The sequence below is a fragment of the Xiphophorus hellerii genome, chromosome 5, assembly GCF_003331165.1.
Source record: "Xiphophorus hellerii strain 12219 chromosome 5, Xiphophorus_hellerii-4.1, whole genome shotgun sequence".
Classification (NCBI taxonomy): Eukaryota; Metazoa; Chordata; class Actinopteri; order Cyprinodontiformes; family Poeciliidae; genus Xiphophorus; species Xiphophorus hellerii.
The window spans coordinates 23308462-23323608 of NC_045676.1; the positions used below are offsets into that span (position 1 = coordinate 23308462).

Genomic DNA, 15147 nt, shown 5'->3' on the forward strand with positions numbered 1-15147 from the left:
AAAAATATTTTAATGTGCATTTAAATACAAAATACACTGTAGCTCATATTTCAGTGGTAGAAAAACTGAGTAGTGTTTAAATAGGAAAATTGTTAGCAAACTCTCCACTTCTCTTCCCTCTGTGAAACAAGTGACAGAATGCTCCGATTGTTCAATCAGTCCATTTGTTTTCACCCAGGATGAAAGAAAGTGTTTACATGATCTGAAAACATTTTGGTGCAGAGAGCATCCATTTGTGACCCTGATACACACACACCAGGGTAACATCGAGGGTATTTAATCCACATCTCTTTATATGAGCCGCTCTTCTTTGGGCAACGGTAAAGGCAGCCTGGGCCTCTCTGGTGCGGTTGCTCGCGATTGTTTCTTCTCCTCTGCGCTGGGTCTATACTTCCCCTCCATCCTTCTTTTCTTCCGTATGACGCACAGCAGGAGCAGCAGGACTAACGTGAGCAGGGAGAACAAGCTGAAAACAGACGCCGACATTGCAGGTAGGATCGACAACTGCGTCGCGCAACACCTGGGAAGAGAAATCACACCAAGGTCAAGTAGTCGTGCAGGCAAAACAAGAGAGGACCTTCTAATTTAAAAACGGTGTTCAATTTCACAATTCCTTGTTTTATGTGTGGAAGCACTCTGAGGTAAACAGAACAAGCAGCAATCAATCCTCTACTCAGCATTTTTGAGCCTGTACAGGTGTTTATGTTGCCCTTAATTTTACTGTAGAAACACACAGGTGCTGGTCATTTAGGCGTCTCGCCAGTTTGGACTTTAGGGCATTAAATACTCAACTTTTTGGTTAAGAAAAACAGTTTGCCATGGGTCCACTTGTATCCACCATGACGTTATGAAGACTTCTCTATTGTGTATAAACAGTTCTCACTACTTTGTATGACAGCTTTTCACTAGTCAGTGCAACGTTTTCAGTATCATATGTGGAAGAGTTTCATATATGGAAGCCAATGTTGATTGATGTAGCAAGAATCATAAGAATCCATCTTTGCACCAGTTAAGCCACAGGTTTAGAAGGTGGTAAACCAGTAGGTCAAAAATGCCAGAGCTTCAAAAGGGACCTGCTGGTATGTATGCACATTAACCAGTTCCTTAAAAATAAACACACACACACACCCTTCACTAAATCCAAAACCAAATATTTTGTTGCAACACTCGGTAAAACCGGCAGGGAAAACATGTAGAGAAGAACTTTAAGTGAAGTCAGAAGATAAATCTCAGGATTAAAAAAGTAAGAAGATGCAGCTTGTGATTTTTGTAAATAAAATAAAACTCTACCTTCATCCTGATCATTAACCGAGTTGTACATAGTTTCAGGGAGGAACCGCCTTACTTCTCTGAATAATACCGAAAGAGCAATTTATCAGATACTTCTGCAGTTTACATGAGCATACAATAATGTTTAACTTGTCACCACACAAGGCTACATTCCTGATGATAAATAACCGATGACTGTTTGGTGGACGCAGTCAAGTCTGGTCTTTCATTGAGCAATTTTTCCAACAGATTTCCTATGCAGGATTAGATCAAATGGGACAAAAACAGATTCATCTCACCTTAATGGAGAATACGAAGTGTTTATGAGGCCTGTGCTGCCTTTAATCTTACATCTGGACCAAGTAGACGGTGTACCAGTGGAGCACCTAAAGGTACAGAAATACAGAAGATTAATGCAAATAGTTTGTTGGGGAAAGAAAGGTTCACCGTAATGAACACGTTTAGTAAAGAAAGTTCAGCTAGAAAAGATGAACAATGGTTTAGTGAGTTGTAACTAAAGGGTACCAAGAGTTTAAGTAGGACTGCATGTTTTGTCTTTTTTTCCCTTCTTTCCTCAAGCGTCCCAGTTTCTTTAAATACAACCAGGCCAAGTTTCTGATATTACATTAGTTCCAGTAAACTAGAGGATAGAAAAGTGACCCGATCTTTTCCCCAACAACAAGAAAACTGAGTCTACTGAATGGAAAAATAAGTCAATGAAAGAATACATTTATCAAAGTGTGTATCATCTACTTGTTTATGTTAGGGTTAAAATATTCAAAGATATTTTAGAAACTTTAAGATTGAATATGTTAAGTAGCTAATTAAGGGAAATGGACACAAAAAAGGCAAAGCTGCTTAACATTGCAATTTTCAAAACGCAAATCTGATAAGATGCAAAAGGACAAAAACACCACTTAAGAGGAAGTGTGAGCATGGAAGAAGATCTAAATCGCTCAAGATACCAAGTGTACTTAGTGACTCAGACTAAAGTTATGGCAATTTGACTTAACAGATGACCAGTCACAGTGCAACCATTCAACAAACGCCGAGACCGCTGGACTGTTCAGTTGTTTAAGAAACGTGACAGTCAGAAAACCAGAAGAGGGAAGAGGGGGAAAACAAGAGGGATATAATAAAGTCCAAAAATCAATCATTCAATTTGAAACCGATTAGAAAAACACATTAGAAAAGAATGAGTGCTCATAAACTAAAAATAAAATAAAAATAAACAAATACAGGTACTTAAAAGCATAAAACGCACATAATGTTGAGTTTTCCATTGAAGAAAAATGCCTACAGAAAGTGTGTTTTGCACATTAATGTGTTTGTATTGGCTGTTGTCTTTAGGTCAGTATTACCACCAAAAACAGAAGCAGAGACTCAAATATAAACAGCCAGCAGAAGAAGAAGCAGAAAGACAGAACTAAGAGACATTTGTGAGAAGATAAACCACAGACAAAGAAAACTGAGGAAGTCTTTCGCTATGATAAGTAAATATAAAATACTAAATAACTGCCAAGCTCTTATAAATCTGTTCCAATTCGGATTTGCTGCCTTTCCGGAATAAAGTAAAGAAATTTTCACCACTCTCCACGAGTATTGATTCCCACTGCAGCTGCATTGCTGTAGTGGGAAGTGTAATGGACTCAATTATATTGTCAGCGTGTGCAAAATTCCAATTGCAAAGGATGGATTGGGAGCAAAATTTCATAGGATATCGTCTTATTTGGTAATATTTTGGTTAATTGTCATACCAGTGATTCTCTTAATACTACCAGTTACACTGCCTCTCACGCATATATTGAAAAAAAATAACTAACCGTAAAGATTGAATTTTCCTTAACGCATCAGTGCTGATGATGAATTAAGCGAAAGAGGAAGAAACAACTCATTTAAAGCGTTTCACAAAACTTAACCAAAGGTGCCAAAAGGTGTGGCACAACGTTAAATGCAGGATACTTGTATACAGAAAGTTGTGCATTTAGGCCCTCATAATATCTTGACATTTGTCCTTTTAACATTTGCACTATAACTTTTAACAGTTGAAATATTTTCATATAAAATGTGTAACGGATACACTATTTAAAATAAATTAAGAGTTTTCTAAATTAAGTATGAGAGATTGTTTATGGATGTTTGTCTGTTTTGATTAGTATTTTTGTTTGTTTTTTTTTTGTTTGATTTAATGGTATTTACACTTTGTAATGTTTTGGGGGTTTTTTTTGTTGTACCTCTTGGGCTGCCGTAATTAATGAGGGCGGGCCCTTTAAAAGCTGGTAGTATCTCATGCCAATCAACGACTTGAACTGTCAAGCTGAGTAGCATGCAGAAATCAAGTGTTCCCCAGTGAAAGCAGCGAGGTACGTTTTGTTTTGTTGATTGTATTGTAAGTTTATGTTTGTATTTTAATATTTGTATATGTTTTAGTTTTCACGGTGACTGTGGTGACTGTGGTGACGAATCACCCAAAGAAAAAATAAAAACGCTAAATTCACCCGTCGAGACTGGCTGAAGAAATTCAACTGCTGGGGAGCTGCTACAGTGAAAACTCGAGGCTTCCGTGTGTCGCCTTTTCATTTGACGGTGAGACGTTTGGATCGGACATCGGCCGAGGTTTGGCGCTGCGTCGGAGTCAACGCCACCATGAGGAGCTGTCTTCGTGGAGGATCCAAGTTAGCATCAGAAACTGAATCTGACAGATGACCACTGGCGCGGTGAGAAATTGACTGATCAAACAACGCGGAAATAACTTGGACATGACGTCACCTGAATATGTATGAAATTAAATGAGTTCAAGGACTATGTTTGGTCAAATTATATGCCAAATTACTTATAAGGTATGTAATTAAAAAAAAAAAAGGGAAAATATTAGAATGGTGTTTTTGTAACTAAATGTTAAGTTTTGTGGGTTTAATTTCACTGTAAGGTTTTAGAGGTAAGATGTCACTGCCACGTGAAAAAGGACTTTCTGCTGAAGATGTGTGCACTGAAGAAAAGCCAAAAGGACAAGAGTTGGTTTCAGGTCCTCGCACAAGAAAGTTAACTGAAAAGGGAGAGCAGTACAGAGAAGCAGAGTCTACAAAACAGATAAAAGCATTTCTTAAATCTTATGCATCCTGGAAACAAATCGCCAGAGAAGCCAGGAAGAAATTAAAGGGTTTTTGCTCTCAGGAAAATCTGGATGAAATAAATCAGCAGATCCAAAACAGTCTTGATAAAGTGAAACAGAATTATGAGTTTCTTCAACGTAATTCTTTAAATACTCCAGATATTGTGCAGAAACTAGATGCCTGTACTATACTAACAAATGAGATTTATGATCTTGTGTGTAAACGTTTAGAAGGGGGTATTGTTGAAGAAAAATTTAATCAAGAAGTTGAAAAGGAAAGGGTGCGAGAAGTCTTAAATAGAGACGAATATCAGTCTGTTTTTGGAGAAAGCTCTACTGAATGTTCTTCATCTACATGTGGTTCATCAATTACCAGCTCCAAAGTTTCTCAAGGGCGTGTAATAGCAGAAGCTGATCTTGCGGCTAAAAAGGTACAAGTTAAATCCATGTTGGAGATTGAAGCTCAACATGCGAGAGTCAGTAAGCTTGAATGTGACTGGAAGTGTCATGAGTCCCAGATTATGGCAGAAATGAAGCAGAAGGAAGCTGAAGTGCTACAGCAGCTTGATGAGGAGAAGAGCAAGTTAAAGGTAATGCAAACGGATATGGAAGTTAAAATGGCCGCAGCTCGGCTTGATGTTTATAGCAGACTTGAAGATGGGGTAGAAGGGGAAAATCTTGATTTTAAGCCTGAGGTTAAATCAGTGCAAATTTTAAAACATCCAAGAAAGTCAGCTGCAAGGGCTGCATCAATTCTACCACCTCAAGCTTGCTCTGAGATTCCTGCAGTAAACTTGGCTGAAGCCTTAACGAGCTCATTGAGTTTAAGTCGCCTTCCTGTTCCTGAACCTGCCATATTCTCAGGTGACCCATTGAAATTTGTGGACTTTAAGATATCATTTACAACTTTAATTGATTCAAAATCCATCTCTGTTGGAGAAAAAATGTTGTATTTGAAAAGTTATCTCTCTGGAGAAGCCCGAAAGGCTGTGGAAGGTTTCTTTAACAGAAGCTCTGAGGACGCATATGAGGGTGCTTGGTCAGTTCTACAGGACAGATATGGAAACCCATTTGTAATTCAGAAAGCATTTAGAGATAAACTTATGTCATGGCCAAAGATTGCACCAAATGATCCATTATCTCTCAGAAATTTTGCTGACTTTTTGAAAAGTTGTGAAGAGGCTATGCCTCAAGTAAAAGGACTGTCCATCTTAAATGATTGTGAAGAAAATCATAAGATGTTGAAGAAATTACCAGACTGGGTTGTACGTAAATGGAGTAGAGTTGTTGTTGAAGTGCTTGATGCATGTGGAGAATATCCATCTTTTGAATGTTTTTCTAGATTTATACAAAAGGAAGCACGTATAGCATGTAATCCTATTGCTTCTCCATTTTTGTTAAAGTCTAAAACTTCTTCAAATGATCTTTCCAGGAAAGCTAAGGCTTTTAATACCAGTACGGAGTTCAAGAAACAAGAAACTGGTCATGTTCTGAAATCTAAACTGCCTTGCTTGGTTTGTACAGACATATCACACAGTGTTGCTAAATGTCCCAAATTTGCAGTTAAATCAGTGGAAGACAAAAGATCATTTATATATCAGAACCATCTTTGTTTTGGATGTTTAAGGAAAGGCCATTTATTGAAAGATTGTAAAACGCGGCATGTTTGTGGAGAGTGTAGACGACATCATCCTACTTGTTTACACAAGGACAGAGTGAGATGTCAGGATGTTGGTCAGCAGTGTTCAATCCCTCCAGAAGAAACACCTCAGGTTTCTCACAGTGTTTTATCTCATGCACTCACCCGAAACATTTCTGCCACATCAAGTATTATTCCAGTTTTTCTGTCCTCTGTGAAGGATCCTGGGAAAGAAATACTTACTTATGCACTCCTTGATACTCAGAGTGACTCCTCCTTTGTTTTAGAAGATCTTGTGAAAAACTTGACTGTTGAAACCAAACCAGTACAGCTAAAACTTAGTACCATGGTTTCTGTTGATACACCTGTTTCTAGTCAAAATGTGTATGACTTGCAAGTTCGGAGTTTTTTCTCTGATAATTACATACGGTTGCCGCAAGCATACACGCGTCACTTCATTCCTGTTGATACATCTTGCATACCAAGTAGAAGTACAGCATTACAGTGGCCTCACCTTAAACATCTGGCTGGCAAAATGCCTGCTTTACAAGACTGTGAAGTAGGTTTACTCATTGGTTTTGACTGTCCTTCTGCTTTGGCTCCCTTGGAAGTTGTTGTTGGTGGGGAAAATGAACCTTTTGCTCAGAGGACTACTCTTGGTTGGAGTATTATCGGGGCAGCCAATCCACATTTAGATCGGCAAGGCAACCAAAGATTTGTACATAGAGTGATGGTGAAAGAAATGCCCGCTCCATTGGCTTCTGATGTTTTAAGAGTTTTGGAGTTGGATTTCAATGAAAAGGGTCCAGAAGGAAAATGTGTTTCCCAAGATGACATTCGGTTTATACAACTTCTGAGTGAAAATATTACACAGAAAGACGATGGACATTTGGAGATGCCCCTTCCATTTAAAACACCCTGCCTTCCTGTGTTGCCAAATAATAAGAGGCTGGCTATTGTTCGTTTACAACATCTAAAGAGGAAGTTAAAAAGAAATGATCAGTTCAACAATCATTATAAAACATTTATGGAGTCAATCATTAGCTGTGGTGATGCTGAACTAGCTCCTGAGACAAACATCAATGATGGTTGTGTGTGGTACTTACCTCATCATGGGGTGTATCATTCAAAGAAACCAGATAAGTTAAGAGTAGTGTTTGACTGCTCAGCTAAATTTCGTGGTACCTCTTTGAATGACACTTTGTTGACTGGTCCAGATTTGATTAACTCTTTAATTGGAATCCTTCTGCGTTTCAGAAAAGAAGCTGTTGCTATTATTTGTGACATTGAAAGGATGTTCCACCAGTTTTATGTTTCATCAAAGCATCGTTGTTACCTCAGGTTTCTATGGTGGGAGCAAGGAGATTTGGAGAGTGAGCCTGAAGAATTTCAGATGAAAGTCCACCTTTTTGGTGCTGCCTCCTCTCCAGGCTGTGCTAATTTTGGTCTGAAATATTTGGCACAACAGCAGAGATCAAAGTTTCCAGCTGCAGCAGCATTTGTGGAGAATAATTTTTATGTTGATGATGGGTTAATAAGTGTCCCTACAACTAATGATGCCACCACACTAATAACTGAAGCGCAGAAACTGTGCAAAGAAGGTGGTTTGAGACTCCACAAATTTAATTCCAATAGGTCTGAAGTTCTAGACTGTGTGAATCCATCTGAGAGAGCCACAAGTGTGGTTTCTGCTGATTTCAAGCCTGATTTAACACATGCTGAACATACTTTAGGTATGCGATGGCATGTCAAAGGTGACTGTTTGGGCTTTCACATTGATCTGAGGGACAAACCTGATACACGCCGTGGTATTTTGTCAGTAATAGCATCTCTATATGATCCGCTGGGATTTATTTCACCATTCATTATGAATGGGAAATGTATTTTACAAGATCTGTGCCGCAGAAGTATTGGATGGGATGACCCTCTGCCTGAAGACTTACTTGTACGGTGGGAGAAGTGGAAGTTTAGCCTTCAGGATGTGAAAGGGTTAATGATACAAAGATGTTATCATCCCCAAGGATTTGGAAAAATTGTTAAAACAGAACTACATCACTTCTCAGATGCTAGCAGCCTAGCATATGGTGCATGCTCTTACCTCAGATTTGAGAATGACAAAGGTGAAATTCATTGTGTTTTAATCATGGCTAAAGCCAGAGTAGCTCCTTTGAAAATTACAACCATTCCTCGTCTCGAGCTTACAGCTGCAGTGGTTGCTACTAGGTTGAGCGTTCTGTTAAAATCAGAACTTGATATGAAGATAGACACAGAGTTTTTCTGGACAGATTCACAAGTAGTGTTGTCATATATTAATAATGAAGCACGACGGTTTCATGTATTTGTGGCAAATCGGGTCCAGATAATTAGAGCGAACACAAATCCAAATCAATGGAATCATGTTGACACAACTGAAAATCCGGCAGATCATGCATCAAGAGGGTTATGTACCTCTGAGATTTTAACTACAAATTGGCTAACAGGTCCTAAGTTTTTGTGGGAAAGAGAGATGAACAGGGAATTTAAATCTTACCCTGATCTGTTAGTTGGTGATCCAGAGGTTAAAGCTGTTCAGACATTTGTGACAACAGCAAATGATGCCGCTGATTTTCTTGAACGTTTCACTGGGTTTTCATCTTGGTCAACATTGATTAAAGTAGTAGCTAGAATTAAAAGACTTGGATGCCAGAACAAATGTTCAAACGTGGTGAGTGTTAAAGAACGTGAGGATTCTGTTAAATCAGTGGTGAAACTTGTTCAAGAACAGGCCTTTGGCTCAGAGATGAAGTTGCTAAAACGAGGAGAGATCCTTCCACATTCTAGCCCTCTGTTCCATTTAAATCCATTTGTAGAAGATGGTCTACTACGGGTTGGTGGGCGATTAAAACATTCATCTCTTAGTGAAGATTTTAGATATCCACTGATTTTACCAAAAAACAGCCATATCACTGATCTTATTTTGCCTACTGTCACATTCAGGTAGGTCATCAAGGCAGAGGTCAAACCCAAATGCAGCTCAGGATAAATGGGTTTTGGATAATTGGCTGCAGCAGGTTGGTGGCTCAGATGATTCATAAATGTATGCAGTGCAGGAAGCTCAGACGACCACTGGAAGAACAGCTCATGGCTGAGCTTCCAAAGGAACGCTTGGAAGCATCTGCACCATTTACTTATTGTGGAATGGACTGTTTTGGTCCTTTTGTTGTTAAAAGAAATCGTAAGGAACACAAAAGGTATGGATTGGTGTTCACCTGCCTTTATTCGAGAGCTGTTCACATTGAAATGTTGGATGATTTGTCCACAGATTCTTTTATTAATGGCCTGCGTTGTTTCATTAGTTTGAGGGGAGTTGTTCGCCAGATACATTGCGATCAAGGAAGAAATTTTGTAGGAGCCCAAAATGAGTTGAAACAATGTGATCCTAAACATCTGGAGTCTTTTCTAGCAGAGAACCAATGTGAGTTCATCTTTAATGCTCCATCAGCAAGTCATGCTGGTGGTGTTTGGGAGCGTCAGATACGCACCATTCGAAGTGTGTTAGCCTTTACTCTTTCTCAAAGCCTGGGAAAACTTGATGATGCTTCATTAAGAACTTTCTTTTATGAAGCCATGGCCATAATTAATAGTCGTCCTTTAACACTAAAAGGAATAAATGACCCTGGTTCTCTTGAACCTTTAACTCCTAATCATTTGCTTCAAATGAAGTCTGATTCTGCTCTGCCTCCTGCAGGAAAATTTGTGAGGGAGGATATCTATTCCTCAAAACGTTGGCGCCGTGTGCAGTTTTTGGTTGAACAGTTTTGGAGTCGGTGGAAGAGAGAATACCTCCAGAATATTTCCATTAGACAAAAATGGCATGTAATTCGGCGCAATCTAAAGGTAAATGATGTTGTAATTGTTAAAGAAGATTTTCTCCCAAGAAATAGGTGGCAGTTGGGTCGTGTTGTGGAAACAATGGTTGATAGTGACGGCTTAGTTCGAAAAGTGAAGTTGAGAACAGGAGAACAAAGATCAGGAAAGGATTTTATCTCTAAGAGTTCAGTGATAGAAAGACCAGTGCAAAAATTGGTGGTGTTATTGGAAAGTGACTTGTAAACTGAATGTACACAGACAAGCATGTTTTTAAACAATCTGCATGGTTTAAGGGAAATTTTGAAATAATGCATGATTTTTTGGTAACAGTTCATGCATTATTGGTGGGAGTGTAACGGATACACTATTTAAAATAAATTAAGAGTTTTCTAAATTAAGTATGAGAGATTGTTTATGGATGTTTGTCTGTTTTGATTAGTATTTTTGTTTGTTTTTTTTTGTTTGATTTAATGGTATTTACACTTTGTAATGTTTTGGGGTTTTTTTTTGTTGTACCTCTTGGGCTGCCGTAATTAATGAGGGCGGGCCCTTTAAAAGCTGGTAGTATCTCATGCCAATCAACGACTTGAACTGTCAAGCTGAGTAGCATGCAGAAATCAAGTGTTCCCCAGTGAAAGCAGCGAGGTACGTTTTGTTTTGTTGATTGTATTGTAAGTTTATGTTTGTATTTTAATATTTGTATATGTTTTAGTTTTCACGGTGACTGTGGTGACTGTGGTGACGAATCACCCAAAGAAAAAATAAAAACGCTAAATTCACCCGTCGAGACTGGCTGAAGAAATTCAACTGCTGGGGAGCTGCTACAAAATGCATTTCACCAAGATTGCCATTTACCAAATCAGCTTCTACAAAAAGACTGTTTTAGGCATTCTGAATCTGAACCTTCTATAAAATCCATCAACAATCATACCATGCTTCAGCACGTTGTCCACAGATTAATCAGGCTAACTTTAAAACGCTCGGGGAAAAAATCTGTTTTTAGCTAAGATATTAGCTAAAAACCAGCACCGTTCACATCACTGACAGAAGACAAAACAAAACGAAGACTTAATTCCTTGAAGCAGCGGAAGGATATCACACCACTCAACTGTATTAATGATGCCAGCAGGTTTGCGCGGATAAGAAAAAGTCAACACTCACCACTAATGTCGTGACAAGCAGGAGATACAATAAGTCGCTTTCATAAAGCACCTGTTTGTTTCAACAGAAAACAGAAGTAGATGTGCTGTATTCTCTCTCTCTCTCTCTCAAAGTTCCTCTCGTAAAATTAATGACCCTCCTGCAAAAGTTTTAAACCCCCACGGGCAGGACGCGTGTCTCCGCCGAGGGTGGGAGGAATGCCGCGGATCCTGCTCCACCTGTCTGGCTACCTGCTGTTTCCTGCGCAGGTGAGACTGCTGCTGATGACACGTGAAACCGCTCACGGACACAGACACCACGACGTTCCTCTATCAAACGCCAGGTTTAGCTGCAACGTGACGGCAGTTACCTGCGGGCTTAGCGAGGGAGTCCAGGTGAGACCGCAGCCGCAGTGGAGACTCCCGGTTTACAGCGAGAAGGTCCGCAAGACCGACAGGACTCATTGTCCATTAGCCAGGTGTGGAAGCGATACTGGTTTCTCCTTCACCTGTCTGCCGGATGTAAATTAGCTCGATCACGTGTCCCCCCCTCCCAGCCAATCAGAGTCGGTTTGCCTTTTTTTTAATCTTGGGTTTGTACGTTTTTTTCCCTTCTCGTTTTTGTGAATTTGTTTTTTTTTTTTACGCAACCCTCAAAATATTATTTGAGTAGTCATTTATTTCACTATCATGTCAATAAATTAGCTACATATTTAGTGAAGTATTCCATATGGAAACCCGTTTCATTCAAAATTGAATAAATAAATGCTGTTTTGAATTATTAAGGACATTCAATAAATTGTACTCAAAATTAAACAAAATGGATTTTTAATATAATGAAATAAAGACATGACTAATTAAACAAATACTGAAATAAATTTAAAAAAAAGAATCAAGGAAAAATGTTCTTGAAAAACATTTTTACTTTATTCCGTGATAGGAGAAAACAAAACAACTCTATTTATTTCATGGAATATTTATTATTAATTTGTTGATACAGTATTTATTTATTGAATAAATTTTGAATAAAACAGCTCTTTATAATCGCAAGCATTTCATTCAGTTCATTTTTTTAAATACAGAAATGTCACCCCACTAAATGACTTCGGCATAGTTTTTTTGTTTTGTCTTTCTCTTGACAATACCCTTAGCATCTCTATGACGTGTAGGTTTTGAGAGTTTGTTGGCCGACGCATCCCCAGTAACACGGCAGTCTTTAACCAAACGGTGGTAATTTGACATGGTGGGCAGCTGCCATGTCGAAAATAAAATCAGCTATAAAGTTAGTCATTATGGGAAGCATGAGGTGCTCTAGAGTTGCCTGTTAGGCCTCTACACTGACTTTGGACTGGATGAAACAAAGTGGAGCAAATCTGGAAGATAACATGGCTCCCAAAATCTTCAATCAATCAATCAATCAAATTTTATTTGTATAGCACATTTCAGCAGCAAGGCATTTCAAAGTGCTTTACATCATTACAAACACAGAAACACAATGCAAGATAGAATCAATCAATAAGTCAAGTTCCATCAATAAATTTGTAATTGATTACATTTCAAATACAATTCTAAACAGGTGGGTTTTTAGTCGAGATTTAAAGTGTTTCAACTGTTTTACAGTTTTCTGGAAGTTTGTTCCAAATTTGTGGTGCATAGATGCTGAAAGCTGCTTCTCCTCATTTGGTTCTGGGGATGCAGAGCAGAACCAGAACCGGAAGACCTGAGAGGTCTGGAAGGTTGATACAACAACAGCAGGTCTTTAATGTATTGTGGTGCTAAGCCGTTCAGTGATTTGTAAACTAACAACAGTATTTTAAAGTCTATTCTTTGAGCTACAGGGAGCCAGTGTAGGGACTTTAAAACTGGTGTTATGTGCTCTATCTTCCTGGTTTTAGTGAGAACGCGAGCAGCAGCATTCTGGATCAGCTGCAGCTGTTTGATTGATTTGTTGGACAGACCTGTGAAAACGCTGTTGCAATAATCAATACGACTGAAGATGAACGCATGGATGAGTTTCTCTAGATCTGGCTGAGACATTAGTCCTTTAATCCTGGAAATGTTCTTCAGGTGATAGAAGGCCGACTTTGTGACTGTCTTTATGTGGCTCTGGAGGTTCAGGTCAGAGTCCATCACTACTCCCAGGTTTCGGGCTGATCGCTGGTTTTCAGTTGTAATAACTGAAGTTGTGCATTGACTCTAGATCTATAACTCTAGATCGTTCCTCTTTAGGTCCAAAAATAATAACTTCAGTCATCAATCAGTTTGGATTCTGTTAGAGATGCACTATTGCCAATTATTCACCATCACAGTTTCACTGAATCCCATATACATATTGCAGAGAACTGCAAATTGTCCTAATTGATTGTTTTATCATTATGGAATCAGGCCCTCCATGCTTTTAATATATTTGGTGACATTTGTTTAGTGTGGCATGAAAAAGTTTGAAAGGTAAAATCATTAAGAACATTTTTTTTTGTTTTACATTTGCTAAGCTGCAGTACATTGAGTACATGTTGTCTATAAACCAAAACCAGACAGACATTAACACTTTTTGTGTATTTATAACAAGTCGTATTGCTACTTGTTGTAAATACAAGTTGTTGTATTCAGTATTTATGATGCATATTACATGTTTTTTAATGTCATTCAGCTTCTGATTTTGTGAGGAACATGGAAGCTGTAGCTCATGTCCTGGATATATGGGGGTGCGTGTGTGTGTGTGTTTGTGTGTGGAGCACTGAATCCATCCAAGTTCACACCTTGTGAATCTCCACTAAACACTTGAATGGTCTTCATTTCAGAGCTGTAGTTTTCCCTGTTACTTTCGCACTCTTTTCTACCTCACTTGTTTTCCTTTCACTTAGACTTTAGATCAGGGGTGTCAAACTCCAGTCCTCGTGGGCCGCAGACCTACAGTTTTTAGATGTGCCACAGGTACAAACCACTGGAATGAAATGGCTTAATTACTTCCTCCTTGTGTAGATCAGTTCTCCCAGTCTTGCTAATGACCTAATTATTCTATTCAGGTGGTGCAGCAGAGGCACATCTAAAAGTTGCAGGACTGCGGCCCTCGAGGACTGGAGTTTGACACCCCTGCTTTAGATGAACATGCAATCTGCTTTCAACCATCTGCTTTGGGAAGATATTTTATGGCTTGCCCTCCTCGTGGAGAGTGCCAAGACAAACAAGGCGTCCCCCCTCAATTGTGTAGGAAAAAAAATGGTCATATAAGATCACAATTCTCAACAGTTTCTATGGTTTTAGTCCAATTTTCTCAATGAGCCAACTAATTACTAAGAAACAAATGCTTTAACAAAATAACAGAATACATTTGTTTCCAGTGTATCTACATATTAAAATAGTTTTCTTTGTAAAATTGTATTACTATTTTAAAGTAAATAAAAGTTTAATAAATATCCTAATTTATTGAGGCGTGTCTGTATTTGAGAAGTGCTCAAGCCACCAGTCACCCTGCTTTTTGCGAGGAGCCGGGTTTAATAATTAGAGGCAAAAGTCCCTGAGTTCACAACGCCTTGTTTGCCTCCTGACATGCCTTCCCCGCTGCTCAAACAAACCTGTGCGCATAACTGTAGTAATGTGTTTTTTAACAAGAGAGTCCTCATATGCCCTGGAAAACATGCAGAACAAGGGCTAACAAAAAGCTTCCCAGCTAAGAAACAAAACAAAAACTATTGAAGGAGAGAAAAAATGAGAAGACAATCCTCACATTATTGTTGAAAAAATGATGCTCATGTGACAACTTCCTTCTGTCTTCCTTTCTTTCTTGCTTGCTTTCTTTCTTTCTTTCTTTTCTTCATTCTATGTTTCTTTCTTCTTTTTAATTTTTTTGCCATGTTACACATTTCATTACAAAGCCCACTGTTGGCTCCCTCAGGGACAAAAGGCGCCATCTTGAGCTAGACAGCAGTCACGGTTACCTCAATCTGAGATAGCTGAAATTTTGAAGTTACCGCACACAATTGCTGGCAATTCTGGGCGGCGATTACTCTGATTTACAACGTTAACATGAAAGAGAAAGTATATTTACGAAGCCATAAATGTGAAGGTTTTCAGATAATTACTGAAGACCTGAACTCACCTGACTGATAAGTGTAGAGTAAGAAATTAAGGAAAAGCAA

General features: G+C 38.7%; 1 protein-coding gene and 1 long non-coding RNA gene across 2 annotated transcripts; one reads left to right on the forward strand and one right to left on the reverse strand.

Moving 5' to 3' along the window:
- Window positions 1–495: 495 nt before the first annotated feature.
- LOC116719588 (uncharacterized) lies at window positions 496–11585 on the reverse strand. Its single transcript, XR_004339221.1, has 3 exons — window positions 11380–11585; window positions 1569–1655; window positions 496–520 (listed from the first exon to the last, which is right to left on the reverse strand). It is a non-coding gene; the product is annotated as an uncharacterized LOC116719588 (long non-coding RNA).
- LOC116719582 (uncharacterized) lies at window positions 8731–10648 on the forward strand. The gene is made up of 2 exons (XM_032562134.1): window positions 8731–10514; window positions 10582–10648. The coding sequence occupies exon 1, from the start codon at window positions 9027–9029 to the stop codon at window positions 10110–10112; it is 1086 nt and encodes a 361-aa protein (XP_032418025.1). The 5' UTR covers window positions 8731–9026; the 3' UTR covers window positions 10113–10514; window positions 10582–10648.
- Window positions 11586–15147: the final 3562 nt, after the last annotated feature.